A 21,843-nucleotide genomic window follows, 5' to 3' on the forward strand; every position below is an offset into this window, starting at 1 on the left:
TTTGACATGTCACAGAGACAGTTCAAAAGTTTTGACCGTTTGGGGTCTGAGTGTTCATGCAGTGAATACTCTCTTGCCACTAGGTTACTTGACCTGAACGGCATATGTCGCAAAACATCCGGCACATCAGCATGCATCACACTCCTGCCATTACCGACAGATTGTGATAAATGGATACGCTCCCCAATTCCACAAGCAGTGGCTATTGTTTTTACTACTTTTTGCATTATGCAATTGTATTTGGTTGCCGTTTTCCACAGTTTCGTATTTACCAATATAGTAATTTTGATGATGACACTCTATCCAATTGAGTAATGGTATTTTAGTTTTAGCACTTATACTCTCCCTGTTTATATGTTAATGTATACTTACATAGACCCACCATGATCATAATGTTATGTACTTCCACAGAAAAAATGGATTCTGTTGTAGATTTTGTTTCCCATGGCGGCAATTCAAAATGAACTTGTCTAATTGTTTATAATCTCATTGTTTCTCCCCTAAACACTTTAGGCCTAATTGTTTTACGCAGTTCTAAAGCACACAATGTACTATACAATGTGAACTGTAACATGAAATATAGCACTATCCATCCAAAATAAAATCACTTGTGGGCAAGGTACCCTGGGACTGGCATCTCGGGTTACCAGCAGCTCCCTGCCAATCAGGAACAGCTCTAAGTGCTGCATTTGTGAATTATTAATGAGCAATGCTACAGAATAGCGGGAACGGCGCCCTTACTGCAATTATTGCCTCCTGTGATATATAGAGCCAACCAGAGCGTCAGACAATGACCTCACCCCTTGTCACCAATAAACACCCTCATACAGCTCATCTACAACCACCACACAAACAGGCTTTATTGTGCAGAATAAATTATCTTCCTACATCCAGGAAGCAAAAACACAATTATGAAAAATAAGATTTTTTATGAGCCGAAGATATTTCTAGAAACTTGGATAAAAATAAAGCTGTGCTTCCACCTCAGGTAAGGAGGTGTTACAGCTTGCTGCACTTCAATAGCTCAGGAAAGCCTCTAATTCTTTATATTATAGAATAAAAGCATCTATGTTCTGGAAGCACAGACTGATATATGAAAGGTACCCTGTGTCTCCTTATCCTAACAGCCATCTATAAAAGTGTCAGAAGTTTGGAATGTGAATTCCAGATGACAGACTCCCTTTAAGGTTATTCATTCGGTAAAGTATGCAGTAAGGTTTAGGGTGAACCATCAGTCTTTAGGGGAGATTTAGCAAAACTTGCCCACAGCCACCATTCAGACTGCTTCTTTCAATCTCTCACTCTATAATACATACAGTGGTGCCTTGAATTACGAGCATAATTTGTTCCGGGACCGTGATTGTAATCCAAATCCACTCTTAAACCAAAGCAAATTTTCCCATAAGGAATCATTGAAATGCAGAAAATTGGTTCCACACCCCAAAAGGTATTATTTTTTATTCTGAATAACATGTAGAACAGATTAAACAAACAATGAGAAACAGCAGAATATGTTATATTATAAGTTACTGTACAGTAAAGCAATCAGAATGTGGAGAATAATGTATAGTAAGTGCATAAAAAAAAATCAGCAGTTTGTAGATACAGGATGGAACTGCAGATCACCATAATGCAGTAGCGTAGTACAACAGGCTAGAATAGAGAAGCAGGGCTGCTGTCAGAGGTCTGTGTGGTCACATGACAGCAATGAGGAAGGGGGGGGGGGTGTTCAGCATGAACCAATCAGGAAGTGAGAATCACAAAATTGTGCAGGACAGAAACTTGATATACAGCAGTGTATAGCTGAGGGTTAGTGCAGGCAGATTATAGCAGGAATGGAGAGAATGGGAAACACAAGGGCTGACAGATCTGCCATGACTTGGAAGGTGAGTGAGACTTCCTGGGTCAGAGTACAGTGCTGTAGACCGTGCTATGCAGACCATGCCCCTCCTCCACTCGCGCTCCCACCCAGCCACCCAGTACAGGGAGCTCTTAAACCAAAGCAATGCTCTCAAACCAAGTCACAATTTTGAAAAACTGTGAGCTCTTCTTGCTAATTTTTTTTAAGTTACTCTAAACCAAGGTACCACTGTGTGTGTGTATATATATATATATATATATATATATATATATATATATATATTATATACACACACACACAGTGGTACCTTGGTTTAAGAGTAACTTGGTTTAAGAGCTCACAGTTTTTATAAATTGTGACTTGGTTTAAGAGCTCCCTGCACTGGGTGGGAGCGCGAGTGGAGGAGGGGCATGGCCTGCATAGCGGGGTCTACAGCACTGTACTCTGACCCAGCTTCTAAATCATGGCAGATCCAATACTGGCTAGGGCATGTACCAGGGGACAGGACTGTGGGGGTAATCTCTCCATAGCTGTAACCCCTCTCTCCCCGGACAGAAAGTGCTGCATGTATGTGCCCACATCTGCCCTGCTCATTCCTTCATGCTCCCTGCAGTCTCTGCCAGCCCTTGTGTTTCCCATCCTCTCCATTACTGTACAGTAACTTATAATATCACATATTCTGCTGTTTCTGAATGTTTGTTTCGTTTGTTTTACATGTTATTCAGATTATAAAATCGTTATTTTTGGGGTGTGGAACCAGTTGTCTGCATTTCTATGATTTCTTATGGGAACATTTGCTTTGGTTTAAGAGTGGATTTGGATTACAAACACAGTCCTGGAACGAATTATGCTCGTAACCCAAGGCACCAATGTATATATGTATATCCTTAATCGTTCCATTTTTAATAAGGTCCCTGTAACCAAGAAACTAGAATATGCCCCATTCTACCCCAAAATCTTTAGTAAAAAATGAACACCAAAAGGTGTAAATTTCAGCGCAAAGTTTGCTTCTGGTAAAAAAAAAAAAGCAAAAACAAAAAAGACACAAAAACACAAATCAGCGTCTGTTCTTTTCTTAAAAAGAACAAAGTTTGCACATAGCCTAAGATGACATCTGATAGAGCATATAAGAAATGAATGCACACCTGACATATGAATGTAAACCAGCTTTAAATAAGCCAACTCCTGACGAAGTTGCAGCGTAGCAGCGCAACACATGGGGTGTTCTGTCCTCTCACTGCTACACCGGCCTCCTACAATCGCAGGTTGTATGTACATAACCTTGTGCACATTTTGTGACCATGTGTTATGTGTATTATTCTTCCTAATACCTTACCTTTGGGGGCTCTTGGACCACAATGCGAGTGTATTATACACTTTACAGTGAGGCACATCCTTATTAGGCCCCGTTCCCACTGAGCAAAGCTAGCGGAATTCCGCGACGGAATTGTCCGCCGCGGAATGCCGTTAGCCTCCCGCTCATAATGGGAGTCTATGGGAGGCGCGCGCTGCTGCTCTGTACGCGCTGAAGAATGAACATGTTCATTCTTCAGCGCGGACAGGGCAGGAGCGCGCGCCTCCCATAGAGTCCCATTATGAGCGGGAGGCTAACTGCATTCCGCGGCGGACAATTCTGTCGCGGAATTCCGCTACCTTTGCTCAGTGGGAACGGAGCCTTACTTAGGATGTTGCAGTGTTTACCATTTTAAGTGCTTTTATCTATTAGCCAGTTTAATAAAGCTATTTGAGACTCATATGTTTGGTGTGTACCCATTTCTAATATGCTCTGGTTTCTGTATTTATCCAGTGTTATCTGATGACATGCCAAAAGTTACATTTGACACTAACTCTTTAAATGCATTAAAATATATTTGTTATATAACTAAATAAGCATTGCAATTTGTGTCTTTATAATATGTAACTTAAAATCTACACAAAATCCCTGTACTAAAGGATTTAAGTGCTCAAAACACAGTTTTAATGCCTTAATGGACTACGATTTCCTTAAAAACAATACAAATAATGTCGTCCTCCTTCCAGCTTTTAGTAAAACAAGGTCCAGATCCCCCACTAATCTCTGTGGATGCCAAATAGACTGGTTCCTTTAAAGCACAGAAACACAGGACACCCCAGTGATCCAAAAATAGACTTTCACTCAAGAGTAAAATATCTCTTCCTCTCACCTTTCACACTAACCCAGACTGACTGGACACTGAGGATCCCACACATACTGCTCTCAGACCTTTGGTACAGCTTGTGCATATTGGGATGTGTGTATTCCAAATACTTGTATTCTTTACTATACTACCACAATGAATAAATCAGAGATGGCCCTTTACATTAAGCGATAATTTGCCCAATCGATTGTTTAACGATCTTAAAGTAACAATTTTTTTTCTGCCGATTGGCATTTAGATGGAGAGATAAATTGTTCGAAAATTCGTTATTACCATCATTTTAAGATTGCTAAAGGCTATCTCACACACTAGGATGAATCTATGAAAGACTGTTTACAGGAAGCGATCTGCAAATTATCAGCGAGCGACCAACGATTATTTGAGGACATGTTGAAAGACCAAAATAAACGATTTCTCGCTCATTGCTTGGTCGTTCGTTGTGTTCACACGAGACGATTATCGCCCATCATGGCTTCATCATATAGCACTGCATAGTCCCACTGCATGAATCTGTACACCACATGCTTCATTTTCAAAGGAGAGCCAAACAGTGCTGAGAGGAAACAAACTTGCACAGTGCTTTCTGCCCCCGAGGGTCTCTGCATCAGACCCCCACCAAACAAAACTTCTGACATGTCAAATACAACATGCTAGCCTTTTTTGTTGTTGTTGTTCAGCTCACGGCTGGTCCTGTTACCCCAAGCGATACCAGCCTATTCGGCAGATAATCACCCTATAGGGCCCTAAAGCCGCACTCACATGTTCCAGGAACATCACATGGTGGCAACTCAGTGCATTTAGGCATGTAGACATGGTCAAGACAATCTCCTGCAGCTCAAACCAAGCATCAGTATGGGGAAGAAACGTGATTTGAGTGCCTTTGAACGTGGCATGGTTGTTGGTGCCAGAAGGGCTGGTCTGAGTATTTTTAGAAACTGCTGATCTACTGGGATTTTCACGCACAACCATCTCTAGGGTTTACAGAGAATGGTCCGAAAAAGAAAAAACATTCAGTGAGCGGCAGTTCTGTGGGCAGAAATGCCTTGTTGATGCCAGAGGTCAGAGGAGAATGGGCAGACTAGTTCGAGCTGATAGAAAGGCAACAGTGACTCAAATAGCCAACCATTACAACCAAGGTAGGCAAAAGAGCATCTCTGAACACACAGTACGTCGAAATTTGAGGCAGATGGGCTACAGCAGCAGAAGACCACACCGGGTGCCACTCCTTTAACTAAGAACAGGAAACTGAGGCTACAATTTGCACAAGCTCATCGAAATTGGACAGTAGAAGATTGGAAAAACGTTGCCTGGTCTGATGAGTCTCGATTTCTGCTGCTCGGATGGTAGGGTCAGAATTTGGCGTCAACAACATGAAAGCATGGATCCATCCTGCCTTGTATCAACGGTTCAGGCTGGTGGTGGTGGTGTCATGGTGTGGGGAATATTTTCTTGGCACTCTTTGGGCCCCTTGGTACCAATTGAGCATGGTTGCAACGCCACAGCCTACCTGAGTATTGTTGCTGACCATGTCCATCCCTTTATGACCACAATGTACCCAACATCTGATGGCTACTTTCAGCAGGATAATGCGCCATGTCATAAAGCTAGAATCATCTCAGACTGGTTTCTTGAACATGACAATGAGTTCACTGTACTCAAATGGCCTCCACAGTCACCAGATCTCAATCCAATAGAGCATCTTTGGGATGTGGTGGAACGGGAGATTCGCATCATGGATGTGCAGCCGACAAATCTGCGGCAACTGTGTGATGCCATCATGTCAATATGGACCAAAATCTCTGAGGAATGCTTCCAGCACCTTGTTGAATCTATGCCACGAAGAATTGAGGCAAAAGGGGGTCCAACCCGTTACTAGCATGGTGTACCTAATAAAGTGGCCAGTGAGTGTATATATATATATATATATATATATATATAATAAAACAGAGTCACTGCGGCACTCCAATGTAGCTCGTGTTCAAACGGTGAAGTTTATTAGTCACACAGAGTGTATTAGCAACGTTTCAGCTCAAACAATATGAGCTTTTCTCAAGCTGTGCAGAGCTTGAGAAAAGCTCATATTGTTTGAGCTGAAACGTTGCTAATGCACTCTGTGGGAGTAATAAACTTCACCGTTTGAACACGAGCTACATTGGAGTGCCGCAGTGACTCTATTTTATTGTATATACATACCCACGGTCCTCAAGGGTATACGCTGCTGGCACCAACCACATAAGGCTTCTGGAGTGCTGTGTCCACCTTCTACTATCTATCTATCTATCTATCTATCTATCTATCTATCTATCTATCTATATATATATATATACCATGGCTGTCAGAGGAGCCTGAAAGCAGATTTCTTTCCTATTCAGAACACATGAAAGCTCAGCTGAACAGGTATATGTATGGGGGTGGGAATCAGGGAAGATCTCAGTCAACCGACCAGGGGTTGGCCAACAGCCTGTGTGTATGGCCACTTCTATACTAGAGAAGAGATGCTGTACTTCAAAGTTAGGCACTAGAAGTGTTCTTATTTCCAACAACGTTCTTTTTAAAGCAAAAAAAAAAAAAAAAAATCACAAGGCCAGGTTGGACTAGGATACTGTATTGTGCAAATCCACTTGATTGTCTCATTCTACAAGAGAGATGTGTGGCATCACTTTATTTGGCTTGAAGAGGATTGGCCTTCTTGATAACAGACAGGAAACCTCCTGCAATATTCAGCTACATATGCAAATATTGTAAATGATATAGAACAACCTAAAGAAGATATAATTTAACTCGTAGTAGTGTCATGAAGATTTATATGGCCACAGCACATTCACAGATCTCCGTCATCTGACATATTTGCCATCTGACATGCAGGAGTTGAATTAAACAAGGTCGCTTGCAGTGTTTCTGTGACCCAGCAAATCCACTCCAGAGAGCAAATTTGCTGAATGGTCCACAGATCTAGTTTCAGCTCATGCACTATTCACCGGTTGCAGAGGATCCAGCTTATAGCATGTAGTGTTCCTACCCATTTCTATCAGGGATGATGCCAGATCACTGAACACATGTAAACCCAGCCTATCCTAACAGCCGATCACACGTTCTGCATCACGCTTAGCTGTCAGCAAAACATCCTACTGCAGCACAATACACAGGTTATTCCTAACTATAAAACCAGAAATAAGCACCAAGATACAAAAATCCCAAAGAGGACCTGCCACTAGTTTTATGCAGCTCCAACCCCAAATGGCATGAGGTACTAACAGGTTTTCCTAAACGGTTTAAAGGGCATATCCAAGATTTCAAACAGCAACAGTATTACAACAGCAATGGCTGTATAGGTGTTTTCCAGGAGTCCCTAGGGCAACATTGAACTTCTCCAGCTGCCAGGAGTCTAAAGCCCCTAGTACATGGGGCGACATAGAGGAGCAAAACAGCACTGTCAGCACTCATTTGCTCCTCGTTCCCCACTCGCTGCCGCTGCTATTACACGGGGGGAGTCGGGGGCTGCCCGGGTGATCGCTTAAACGTCCGGGCAGCCCATAGCAGTAAGCAGTAGTCTTCTCCGGTGCTCCTATTCCGTGTAATAGGGCCTTAAGGCTGCGTTTACACACACACAGCTAATTGACCAATTTATTTGACAGATTTTGTGAAGCCAAACCCAGGAATGGATATGAAAAGAGGAGAAATCTCAGTCTTTCCTTTATGATCTGTTCTCTACTTATAGTCTGTTCCTAGTTTTGGCTTATTTTATCACCAGGAGCGGATTCAGAAGCAATGAGAACTTTAAAGGATGAACTTAAACTTCTCCTGCCTCCTTGATCCACGCATGTCTCTAGCTCCAAAAAGTGCATAAAAAAACTACATGTGTGATTCCAGGTGAAAGGCCGCTTTGGGCAACCAAAAGTGCATGTCATGTAATCTGAGCACAATGATGATCTGCACTGAATAACAGTATGTAATGTGCCCAATGTCTTATGTCCATAGGCTAGCTGGAGCAAAACCTCCACACAACTGCCTACACACACTGCGCGCTTCCATAGTGGTAATAACTATAGGGACTAAACAGCCACAAAATTAAATGACACACATCGGAATTCTCATTAAACTAATCCACATCAGTGTATATAAGGATAGACAATCAGCAACCATGTGTATAGGTATAGACCATCCATTGTACATAGACAATCCACATTCATATGTATAGGTATAGACCATCCATTGTGTATAGACAATCTGCATCACTTTATATGTATGTATGTAAAGACAATCCACATTCATGTGTATACGCACAGACAATTTGTATCCATGTATACACATAGACCAGCTACATCAATGCTCTAAGTATGTACAAGGCACAATACACACACCCTAGAGGTCTTCAATACTGGAGAATGTAAGGAGAGGTAGCATGCATGCTGGTGGTCTGCAGCCATGCCCCCAGCCTCTCTGTAGTCAGTGACTGCCCTGGGGCTGAACCTGTTGGCACTGCCACTTCTTGCCAAGTCACACTATCCAGACACCACTTCTAAGTAGCAGCAAGAATCATTCATTACAGAGTACAGTAACTACCACAGCAATATCCATAGTGGGGAATCCCTGGCTGGCCCAGGCTGTGCCCAGCATACACTGTCACTGGCACACAGAGGGCTGTACCCAGCATACACTGTCTCTGGAACACAGAGGGCTGTGCCCAACATACACTGTCACTGGCACACAGAGGGCTGTACCCAGCATAAAATGTCACTGGCACACAGAGGGCTGTACCCAGCATACACTGTCACTGGCACACAGAGGGCTGTATCCAGCATACAATGTCACTGGCACACAGAGGGCTGTACCCAGTATAGTGTCACTGGCACACAGAGGGCTAGCACTGCATACACTGTCACTGGCACACAGAGGGCTGTACCCAGCATACACTGTCTCTGGCACACAGAGGGCTGTGCCCAACATACACTGTCTCTGGCACACAGAGGGCTGTACCCAGTGTAGTGTCACTGGCACACAGAGGGCTGGCACTGCATACACTGTCACTGGCACACAGAGGGCTGTACCCAGCATACACTGTCTCTGGCACACAGAGGGCTGTGCCCAACATACACTGTCTCTGGCACACAGAGGGCTGTACCCAGTGTAGTGTCACTGGCACACAGAGGGCTGGCACTGCATACACTGGCACACAGAGGGCTGGCACTGCATACACTGTCACTGGCACACAGAGGGCTGGCACTGCATACACTGGCACACAGAGGGCTGGCACTGCATACACTGGCACACAGAGGGCTGGCACTGCATACACTGGCACACAGAGGGCTGGCACTGCATACACTGGCACACAGAGGGCTGGCACTGCATACACTGGCACACAGAGGGCTGGCACTGCATACACTGGCACACAGAGGGCTGGCACTGCATACACTGTCACTGGCACTGCAGGGGGTGCTGGGTCCTGAAGAAACTTTTATGGCCGGGGTCACAGGAGCTGGTATAGCGCCTCAGCATGGTTGCCATCACATCAGCAGTACAGTCCTATAGGGCAATGTGAGGAATCCCCTCCATGTGTGCAGCCCAGCCACCTTAGGATACAGACAGCTGTGTGTACAGGGACATAGCCGGGCAGCCGGTACCGCACGGGCCAGCACCCATACACAGGTCAGGGATCCGAGCACCCACACCCTGCCCGCAGCTGGACATTCCTACACATCCCGCACATGTGACAGGCGCTGCACCCATGGCTACACATCCTATGGGCTGCTGCTCGTCCACACTGCACACCTACACAGCACACGGATTCCCGCACAGGCTGCCTGCCCCGCACAGTGCCCACTTACCCGGTCGTAATCCCTGCCGGACCCCGGGTCACTCCCTCTCCATCCCTGGCTGTCTCTCCGCCCGAAGCGCTGCCCGACCCCCTGACCATAACATGCGCATGCGCGCAGAATCTGGAGGTGGGGGGAGAGAGCAAGGTGGTCACATCAAGACGCTGCATGATTGGCGGGCTCTGGGGGTCTTGTTGGTATAGCAACGGGCGCCATCTTGTGGCTGGCGCGACTACTTTCTGACTGCTGGATTACCTTTTAGCCATAGCTGTATCAAATGTCTGAGCAGTTATTCTCCTCTATGACAGGTCCGGAATCAGGAATTCATTCATCTGTGAATGGCTTGACGTTCTCACATCAATCACTACACATTGGGACCTGTTCACACTTCAGTCAGAGATGTCATAGGATAGCAGCTCAGACTGGCTTCATATTACTTAGGGCAGTACGTTTAGCCTTTTTGTAATTTGCATAATAGGTAAAACTGCCAAAAAAAGACTGTGGAAACATAGCCTACCCACCACCTCTTCCCGCCATATTCTGACCCATACAGCCTTTTTGTCAGTGCCACAAATCCGTAGATTAATCTTTTATGATTGATTTTTCTTGAGATTTTGTGGGATATGCTGTTGTAGATATATAGTGCATGATTTTACACTCGACAAGTGTATATAGTGCATGATTTTATATATATATATATATATATATATGTATATATGTATATATATATATATATATATATATATATATATATATATATATATATATATTACACATACTTTTACACTTTTTTAGTCCCTTTTTAGTACTTATACAGGCTTTCATAGATCAATACAAAACATATGCATTGCATTGATCTATGCAGCCAGCGCTCCACTGGATGCAATAGGCAGGCTGTATCTTTCTCAGCAGCAATGGAGACCTAGGAAGACCAAAGGCTGCCACTACGACCTGTGCGTCATTCAAGGCGCTACACCACTGATGTCTGACATTACCAGCATGTTGGCTATTACATGGGTTGGGGTTTAATCATATTATCATAGCAATTTTTTATGTCATTTAGAATGTGCACAGTGCTGGGAGACGCACACCACTGACAGTGCCAGGAACACCGCACGTTACTGTGACAGTGCCAGCACCGCCGCATTCGCGCTTCAATAATTATCAAGGTTGGCCCACGACTTTGTCCAATTTTTACATTTTGGCCCACTGTGTATTTGAGTTTGACACCCCCCTGGTATAGATCTACTGTGTAGCTCCCTGAGACTACTAGCCGTGTCTGCGGTGGTAGCTTTACATCGGGGAAAAAGTAGCTTTATTCTGGTGCACAAAGCTGGGAGAGGGGCAGCAACTAGTCATCTGGGCGGTAAGCCTCGCATGACCAGTCATGCCTCTCTGTTAGTGCACTCTGCAGGGATGATTGACAGGCAGACAGACATTGTTTTCAGATCAGTGATGTCATCAGAACAATGATGCGATCAGTGATATTGTTGATGTCATCATGACTTCATCGACTGTCATCAGTGAGAATGTAAGATGTAATTGATGATGACATTAGAGCGATGATTTCATCTGATCGAAAACGTCATTGGCATCAGTGATGTAGGTGATGTCATCAGATCAATGATATTTTCAGTGATGTCACTGATGTTGTCACATCGATGATGTAATCAGTCGTCATTAATTATATCATTACGGATGTTGTCAATGATGATCGATGATGACATCAGTGATAACATCAATGTCATCAGATCGATGATGTCAACATCACAGATGATATCAGATTGATTTTGTGAGTCATGTTGTCAAAGATGGTAGCAAATTAAAGATTGCATTGGTGAAAACATTGATGTTCCCATCAGATGATGTAATTAATGACATTGTTGATGATGTCATATGATCGATGATAACATTATCCTTTATCGATGTTGTCATCAAACCGATGATGTAATCAGCAATGTCATTGGTTATGTAGTCAGTGATGTCATAGTTTTTGAAATCAATGATATCATGAAACCGATGTGATAAGTGATGTAATTGATTATGTAACTTGATCAATCATGTCATAAAAAATGTTGTCGATTATGTAATTAGATCGGTAATGACTTCATCGGATGTCATCTGTGATGTTGTCGATGATGTCATCAGAAAGACAATGACTTTAGTGAGGTCAATGATTATGTCATCAGTGATGCCATTGATTATGTCATCAGTGATGCAAATGATAATGTCATTGATTATGTCATTAGATCGATGGTTACATAATCTGTCATCGATGATGTCTTGAAACCGACTATGTCATCAGTGATGTCATTGATAATTTAATCAGATCCATTATGTCATCAATAATGCTGTCAATGATGTCATTAGATGGGTAATGACTTCATTAAATGTCATTTGTGATGTTGTCGATGATGTCATCAGAAAGACGATGATTTCAGTGACCGCATCGGTGATGTCATCAGTGACGTCATCAAACTGACCATGTCATCAATGATGTCATTAATGTCATCAGATCGATGATTACATGAAATAGATCATGTCACCATGGATGCCATTGATGATGTCCTCAGACTGATGATGACATCACATCAGTTATGACATTATCTATGTTATCCATGTTATCCATTATCTATGTTATCACGGTAGATTTTTACATAGGGGGATGCCTACAAGGGGATATGATGGGAATGGGGGAAGTACCAAATGAGATGCCTACATACGTGGGAGGGGGGTGGTCTAAATAACAGGGGAGCTGCCTAAATGATAGGGAGGTAAATACATGGGGAGATGCCTACAATAGTGACATCTTGGGGCAGGAGTAGCCTTTTGTGGCTGTGGCAGAATGCTGCCTATGGGCACAAGAGTAAATGGCAAAGCAGTGAGCCAATAGCTGGCTCACTCTCTGCCAGTATTAGTGCTGCATTTGAAGTGACACTTCCTTTTTGCGCTATGACTTATCTACACAGGTGTAAAATGTGACGAAATGTTGCAGTTTTCATACCTTATTTTATATCATATGTCATGGTGCTTGTTCCAGTGAAAAGTGATCTTTTATCATCTGCAGATTGTACTGCCTAGGTGGGGCTTCACAGCCACAGCGCCACTTAGCCCTGCCCACTTCGCCACCGAAAGGCCTTGCCCCGTGGCATAATTGGCACATAGGCCTCTAGGTTGGTCCATACCAATGGCCATCAAGGGGGTGGGGCCTAGACCTTTAGGCCGACCCGTTCCAATGGTCGTTGAGGGGATCGGGCCTATACAGCTATGACGTCACAGAGGGGCGGGTTTACAGCACCATTGTGGGCAGGGCTAAGTGGTGTTTTAATCGAGAAGCCCCCCCCCCAGATGGCACAATCCGTAGATGATAAAAGATTACTTTTAACCGGAAAAAGCACCATGACATATGATATAAAATAAGGTATGAAAACTGCAAAATTTATACTTTACACCTGTGTAGAGAAGTCAGAATGCAAAAAGGGTCACTTTAACTGTAAGCGCTCGTTGGTTGCACTCACAGTTAAATAGGCCGCTTGCAGCACCCGGAGGCAGTACAGGGGAGCAGGACAAATGGGGGCTGTCCCAGGATGGCGGGGTATCGCCCCAAAATTGAAATGTTTGGCCAGATCTGGAGCGGTCGGGAGATATAAACTCAGTGATAAAAAGAATCCCAATTGGTTACAATTAGCAACACCTAAGGGCATGTACAGGTGCAGTAGTTGCACCTGGTGAGAGCAGTGTCTTCCAACAAAGTCTATAACATTAGGAGGGGTCACCTGAAGAATCAATGGGGTAGATTTATCATGGTGTAAAGTGAAACTGGCTCAGTTGCCCCTAGCAACCAATCAGATTCCACCTTTCATTTTCCAGAGTCTGGGAGGAATAAAAGGTGGAATCTGATTGGTTGCTAGGGACAACTGAGCCAGTTTCACTTTACACCATGATAAATCTTCCGCAATAATTTTATATGTTTTAAAACTAAGGGTAGTTTATGCAATTGTCTGTTCCTGATAGACTTTCTACATAAGAAAACTTTAAGATTATTAATTCAGAGGTTTTCTGAGGCTATCCACTTGCTGAAAACAGGAAAAGGGGCAGCAAGCCTTATACAACATATGGCTCGATTCACACGTAGTAATAGTGCGTCCGTATGTACGGATGTAATAGTGCGGCCGTATATTTGATGTTTGGTGTGTATGCTGGGAAGTATAGGATATGCGGCTGCACAGTGCACACTCCGTATGAGTTTCTGGCCTGATTGTATCCGGGTCCGTAAAAAATGAGCAAGACCATTATTTCCGGGCCGAAATGGTCCAAGTCGACCGTAGGAAGTAACATTCGGGCCTGGCGGAACCTCTGATTACTGCCGGATCAATCTGGATTCTCATTAGAATAATTCATCAATGCGTAACGCCCCTTCAGTTTAAAAGGCCCAAGTGAATGGGCTTCAATAGGTGACCATCCTTTTAGGTGTCCCGATCTGGAGCGATGGCACGGCGAGCGGAGCATGGTGGTGCTGGTCGTGGGCGACGTGGTTCCTGGCAGCGGGACATTGATGTTCCACGCCTGATCGCAGAGGTAAGTTTGATCGAAGAATTACACTCATCTTTCTAGAATGGTTTTACTTGGAAAATAGGATGTGTAGTCTCTTTCTGTGTATCTATTTATCCCTCTCTCTATCTATATATCTATGTAAATATATGTCTAATAATATGTAATGTATGCGAACCCAAATACATATCTCTGTTAATATATTTATGTGATGTGTTAAAATGTTTTACTTGGACTTAGAAATGCACATGGTCGTCTCGGCCAACAAACACGCACCTAAGCCACATGTAACACACATATGAATGTCAACACTGTTAGTGGTCTTAAATATAATCGTTTTAGTCATGCGACACGGGCGTGGGAATGTGGCCTGCAAAAAACCACAAAGTATCGTCATGTGTTTCCTTATCTGCTATAGTATTAATTTCGAGTGCAGTTCCCATATAAAACCACTACTTACATATGTCGAATTTAGTATCCCTATTGAGTGTAGGGTTGTTTGATTTCTTACATGTATCAATTGTATTTAATAACAGTGACATGTGTACAAATGTAGACAATTTTTCTGCACAAATCAGTATAGTGCGTTTTGGATGCGTTTTTTGTGTGATATAGTGCATGTGAATCTGAGTAAGCGTGCGCACTACACCGTACACAGTATAGTCAAGTAATGTTTGTGGAATCTTTTGGAAATCGAGTCGAGCAAGGTTGCGTTTTTGATGCGTTTTTTGTGTGATATAGTGCATGTGAATCTGAGTAAGCGTGCGCACTACACCGTACACAGTATAGTCAAGTAATGTTTGTGGAATCTTTTGGAAATCGAGTCGAGCAAGGTTGCGTTTTTGATGCGTTTTTCATGTAGCTCGTTTTTGCACGTAGTTTCATGTTATTGTGTGCTCCTCCTCGAATGTTCGACCTAATGCTATACCTAACCTTACATGTATTTAATTATTAAAATATATTTGTCACTCTATATCAGCGACTGTTTAATACATAAATGTTGACCATAGTTATTACAAAATGTCGAGATCTCTAACCATAGTCGTTGTGACATGTTTTATCCACACACTAAGATAACAAAACACCACACACACACCAGAACAAACACCGCAGCAGTGAAATAGTTAGCTTCACTCGTTTGCACATGTGTTCATGTATTTTCGAAACAATGTTGATTTTCTCTTTCATCAGGTGTGAATGCAAAGCTGGCATTGATCTGGTCTTGTGGCCTACTAATTAGTGCTAGTTAAGATACAAAGCCTTTCCTAAATTCAATCATTAGACACCAATCTTGGTATGTTTTCAGAAGTGTGTTCAAAGAGTTCTGGCATTCCTTGGTTTAGTGAGTCTTGGCTCAGTGGTTATTAGGCTGTGTTCCTTAGATTACACAGGTGGTCTGTTGGAATCCCAACACCACTCTATGTAATGTCATAATGGAAAACATGTTCTTATTCTAATCGATGTAGACACACAGAGAGGTGAAGTCAGATGGAGATGTCTAGTGATTTCTGTCTTTCTATATAATTTTTCAGGTGCGGTCCCGTCCCCATTTGTGGGACTTGACTGTGCGTGGCTACCACGACCGCGTCCTGCGTCGCGAGACGTGGGAGACGATAGCGGCTGTGGTAGTCCCACAGTGGGGCGATGTGACGGACAGCGAGCAGCTGCGGATGGGTATGTCGTGTTGTCAAATAATGTATGACATAAAATTGTGAGAACAATGTCCGATATTTCTACCAAGACCTCGAAATATCTATCAATTATTAAAATCTATCTATTTCTAATAAATCTTTGCTTTTGTCAGTCCGAGCAGTGGAGACACGCTGGTCTAGTGTCAGGGACCAGTACCAACGGGCGATACGCACGGAGGAGAGGGGTGGGGAGCCGATCTCCATGCGCTATGCGCCTTTGTTGGATTTTATCCCGAGCCGCAGTCAACGGCAGTAAGTATATTTTTCTTATTCCATAATGTATATAGTATCATATAGTGTACAATATGTAATACATGAGATAAAATGTTATATGGGAGTAAGGAATTTTAATTCTGCCTTTGGTTGTTCAGCAGAACCTGGTCCATACTCACTAGCAGATAATCTCATCCGATTTCACCAATCTGCCTCTTTATGTATATGTTTTATAGGAATGTGCAGACAATTATCTTTAATGTATCCCGATAATTTGACTACATACACTATTGCCATTCTTTATAAGGCCCTAGTTGTGTCATGTTTGTTAGCCTTCATGCTGGTGTATGTGACTGTCCAGAGAGGGTTAATGTATCCTGACCAATCACAATAGTCCCCTTTGCTCACACTCAAACAAATGCTTACACACCACTCTGACTCGTGCTTCAACATCCTGTCATTTCTCTAAAATATGTTAGTTTCTGTCATGGCGCTAGAACAACATCTCGTGATTTTTGCAGATCACGGTCACTCCCTCAGTTGTTTAGCGTGTGCTGTAGGTGGCAGAGCCAGTAAGCATGGTGAATGAAATGGCTGTTTCTATGCAGCGGATAATGTTTTATATTTAGTGTCCTACAGTACTAAGCAGTCCGAGAGCTGTTCTCCGGCCCACACTATTCACTTCCTTTATACTCAATGCTGGGCGGCCTGCTGCTCTGTCACTGTCTCAGTGTGGCCTGCGGGGATCTATGACAGGTACACAGGCCTCTTACTGGCCGCTTGTGTATCTGGTCACATGACTAACTCAGGCTCCTCTCCCTGCTGGGCCACATTAAAAAACACTTGTTGTTGTGTTGTCACCAGAATGGTTCCATGCCCACAACATGCCCTGAAGATGAGAGCATTGTTTCCACACTCAGAACGGGGAACATTTTTGGCTAATGTTTTTTTGTTTAAGTTTATTAGAAAACACTAATGTGAATGAGTTAATATAAATAGTTGTATGTCCTAACATAGGATGCGCATAGTACTACATAATGTCTTCGTGTTACCAAAACACACATTTCGACATACTGTATGTTATCAAAACTTAAACATTCGATATATGAAGTACCTTTATGAATGTGTCCATATTAGCTAACCTTTCTGTCTCTCCACAGAACCAGTGGCAATTTCGCAGACCCACCGGGAGGACAGGATGCTGCTGGTTCTGATGTTGCAGCATCACAGCAGGAGGGGGATAGTGCCACGCCACCGCCATCACAGGAGCCTGGCAGTCCTACTCTTTCTGAGGGCACGGAGCCGATGCCAGGACCTTCTGGCTCGACTTCCATGCACGAAGAGGAGGAGGCTGCAGCACCATCAACATCTGGTGCAGGTCCTAGTGGTGTGCCCCTGGCAGCTCGGCCACGTCAGCCACTCACGAGGCCCACTACTACCACCACCAGGAGGCGTCGGGAGCAAGAAGAAGCTCATTCAGCACTGAGTGAGTTGGATCAATCTGTCGTCAACTTTGTCAGGCGGTTTGATGGAGGAGATGATCAGAATGATTTCTTCTGCTACTATCTGGGAGTCCGTTTACGGAATCTCCCTACTAATCTGGCACGTAGTGCGCGGATGGTTACAGAAGTGCTGCTGTCGTGTCACGAGCAGATTGACCCCGATACTTTCCCCGACCCTTGCTATGTGGGCGTCCTCCTACAATCTGTGTATGGGTTACACTCACGGAGGCCACATATCCCGCCGGAGGGCTTTCTTTTCCCCGAGACCACTGCGCCCCCACCTGTGCCCCCACCTCTCTCCCCCCTTGTCCCCCCAGCATTGTCCCCAGAGCCACCTGGTGCCATGCCCCCTCCATCTGAGGGTACTAGGGCCGTTCCTAGGCGCCAGCCACGGCGTGGACGGCGCTCTCGGACATCTCGTTACCCACGACGTTTATGATTTCTACTATGTGATGTATGAGGCAATACATCATAATATTATTATATTTTTTTGTTTTAATTTTTCTATTTTTTTTTTTTTTTTTTTTTTTTTTTTTTTTTTGGTTTATGGCAAGTGGTCTCCTTTTTCAGGCCCAGAGAGGTCATTTTGTGTTAGGGTAGAGTAGGGTCCATGTCCCTGAGGACACCTTACCGGGGTGACATGGTACACTCTGTTTGAAAAAACAGTTTGCTAAGATCCTCATTTAAAAGAATCTATAGAAAAAAGTAAAATCATAATGTCTTTCCTTTAGCTATCTCCAGGGCGAATGGTTCTTGTGTGTAGGGGCCCTTGTTAGCAGAACCAATATGTCACTACATTTAAACGTCAATAAGGAAAAAAAAGGACTGTCATACAAATAGATGAGTTCCTAAATGCAAGTGTCTGATGTGTCCGGTTTTTACATCCATTACTGACTTTTGTTGCCTATGTTTGACTCAGCATCTTGCACAGAAGGTTGATTTGTGAAATGTATCCTTTTTGTTAACCTTTATACACAATAATGGGTTTAATGTGATATTTCATACAGAACATGCAGAGTTTGGTGTAAAATTATTTTTGATATAATATTTAATTCAACATTATAAGTATTTTAATGATCAACAATAAAATCCAAACTACATTTGGCCTGGAGAAAACAATGCTACATTGTGTGTGTGTGTAAGTCGAATAGTTGACATTCTTCCACACACATCTGCGTTGTTCTCTCTCGATTGGGAGGTGTAATGTACTGATTTGGCTCAAGGTTACTAAAGTACCGCGCGCTTACACAATGTACTGTATCCTAGAATAAAATCCACATTTTCACACATGGAGAGGCCTAAAGCCTTGCCAAGGATACATCAAGGATCTATTCACATGTTTTCAGTTTAAAAAGCTAAAAATTAACCATTATTATGTTTGTATTGGTTTGGCCTTTGCACATAGTGCAGTTAATGGATGTGTTGACGATATATATGTAACATTTCCCACAAGTCTCAGGCTTTTATTAACATGTTGTGTCACTACGCTAATCATTGACTCAGTGTGTGCTGGATGAATATCTGATAGTCTGCTCCTAGACTGGCCCACGAGATCGGCCTTTGGGAGCCTGCAGCAGAATGCAATGATCTGTCTGCAGTAAGCTGCAGCTTCATGCGCCCTTCCCCCTCTGTCCTAATCTAACTTTGACTTTACTATTGTGACATCATATTGCTTGGCAAGTCTGAGAATGTTTTTGAATAAAATTCCTTGTGTATTTATATAATCTCTCATTTTTTCACCTCTCCCAGAAAAAGCTTAGCTGGTTGGGCACTTTGTTTCGCGTAATGATTTGCATTAATGCGACATGCCTATTTTAGCCATGTATACAGATGGCAACACTTTATCAGTCTGAATACAAAGCCTCTATTTCATATGGTAATTCAAAATTTCGTAACCCTGTCAGTAACCAAAGTGAAAACTAACGTTGATTTCTAGTCAACAGTGGCCTTTGCCGCCAAGGGCTGGTTATTTGCATATGTAAATGAGTGTGTTCGCTCACATATGGAGCTAGTGGCTGGGCTGATCCACCGGTTCGGTAGCTCCAATATAGAATGGATCACAGAAATCGTGGGGCCCAAGCGGCAAGCAGGTACGACATGGTGCAAACAAAGGGGTGTAAGGAATGAATCTAGGAATAACAAACGTGTTGTTCTGTGGTCATTTCATGGCTGAGCACCAGTTTTCTCCTTCTGGAGATTACACCTTAGTTTGCAGTTAACTGACGACCAGTGAGTGCCTGGCCTGAGGGCTGGGTATGAGGTATCGTTGGTACAGGTGTGCTCTCGGCCTTGTCAGAGAGTGGACATGTGTCCTGGACCTTTGCAGGTGCCTTTTGGGCCGGAAGGGAAAGGAATGTTGTGTTTGTGGTCCATTTCTTGGAGAAGTGGCCAAATGTTATATAGCATTGTTAGTGCATGTATCTGAGTGCCACCCTGCACTGTGGCTAGTTGCACCTGTGTGATGAGAGCAGGATTGCCATTTGGCCTTGACATAGGATGATAGAAGAAAGGAATTATTTATTTGAAGCTTAGCCATGAGAGAAATATTGTTTGCCACACATTTCTCACGGTCTTATTTTGTAATTGTCCTTGTATATTTTTAAATATAACTCAAAATACAGGGATGAATGTAACAACTGTTTGTGTCCAGGCTTCACCTAGGCCGTGTCCGTGACTGGATGGAGATAACAAATGTATCATTTTGAGTTCCTATGGGTAGAAGCCAAGGTTATTTAGGATGTGTCTGCATTGTAAGAATCTGCACTTTGAAAACCGTCGCTGGAAGAAGAAGTGATTTGGACAACAAAGCCGGAGTGATTCATGGAGCCCGAGATGTATCCTGATCGGTCTGTTATAGCCGTCGGCCAGCTGATCAGTGAAGTAAGTATTTTCTGGAGCTGTTGGGAGTGCTTTATACATAGATAAGATCATCGATAGAAAGATTTCGATCGTCCTTTGGACTCGGAGAAGATAGTTGTGTGGCCGTGACTTAATGTATGACTGTCATTTGTTGTGTGAGTCACATTTACATACATGTAATTTACAAGTCTTGTCTTTTATATCGCTTTTTGTGATGTCCAAAAGTCACATCTGTAATTGCATCCTGTTTAAGTGGTAAATAATTTAGTGAAAACAAATCGATTATGTAATGATCAATAGATGCTAGATAATATTTATTTTGTGTACGATTGTCTATAGTCATTTAGTGGCACGATACATCGCTCCGAGTAGTTTATGTAAGTACGATTGTGTGTAATTCCTATGTGTTTGCCATCAGGGGGCGCTTGAAATCCAGCAATGACTGCATGAGTCTTTTCAGATGTGTGTGTCTCCTCCAAATCTGTGAATGTGTTAGCTCTTTCGGACCATGTAACGCACATCGTATTTTAGGCGAGATTTGTAAGTAATGGCTGGTCGAGGAATTGTCCTTGTAATAGCACATGTTGTTGGGCAAACAGGGCGTGACTTAGGATTGCTCTTAGCGAGATGGCCGTGCAGCGAACTCTCTCCCTTCTCCCTCCTCCCTCCTCCCTCCTCCCTCCTCCCTCCTCCCTCCTCCCTCCTCCCTCCTCCCTCCTCCCTCCATGATGGTTGTTGGCGGCACATACATAGTAGAAATCCTACCATATAATGTGCTGATAGTGTCATCATAAGGAGGTCGCTTAAATAGTACGCAAATCACGCACAAGATCCGGCGCAGGCTGATGATGCTATAGGCTAGCGACACAGCGTGGACACGCCCCCTCTCTGTAGTACATGCACGTCATCAGTGTGCGTAGCGGGGTTGTTGTTTAGCCGGAGTGTTTGGTGTGCTGTGCTAATTCTGTTCACTGCTCGGCTAATGAGTATTTTGGCTTTTAGCGCTGCTCTGCTTTGTACTTTGTCAGGCGTTGTAACGTCGGAAGCACACACAATCCGCAGCAGCCACGTTCAAAGAGGCGTGGCCGACCATTATGGCACTTGTAGTGCAGCGGCTTACGACGTGACAATGCCGGACAGAAATGGGTAAGCTGAGCATCGTTACATGGTGTCACA

At 43.5% G+C, this 21,843-nt stretch overlaps 2 protein-coding genes across 3 annotated transcripts in view; one reads left to right on the forward strand and one right to left on the reverse strand.

Moving 5' to 3' along the window:
• The window catches only part of TLN2 (talin 2), a 158,175-nt gene extending 148,201 nt beyond the window's left edge, over positions 1-9,974 (reverse strand). For both annotated transcript variants that reach the window (XM_069980795.1, XM_069980786.1), the window contains exon 1: positions 9,864-9,974. The gene's annotated coding sequence lies outside the window, so the exon portion shown is untranslated. The remainder of the gene's footprint in view (positions 1-9,863) is intronic.
• Positions 9,975-15,996: 6,022 nt separating this feature from the next.
• LOC138777933 (uncharacterized) lies at positions 15,997-18,263 on the forward strand. The gene is made up of 3 exons (XM_069956347.1): positions 15,997-16,076; positions 16,207-16,345; positions 17,467-18,263. The coding sequence occupies exons 1-3, from the start codon at positions 16,073-16,075 to the stop codon at positions 18,245-18,247; spliced, it is 924 nt and encodes a 307-aa protein (XP_069812448.1). The 5' UTR covers positions 15,997-16,072; the 3' UTR covers positions 18,248-18,263.
• Positions 18,264-21,843: the final 3,580 nt, after the last annotated feature.

This window comes from Dendropsophus ebraccatus, chromosome 1 (assembly GCF_027789765.1).
Source record: "Dendropsophus ebraccatus isolate aDenEbr1 chromosome 1, aDenEbr1.pat, whole genome shotgun sequence".
NCBI classification, from domain to species: Eukaryota; Metazoa; Chordata; class Amphibia; order Anura; family Hylidae; genus Dendropsophus; species Dendropsophus ebraccatus.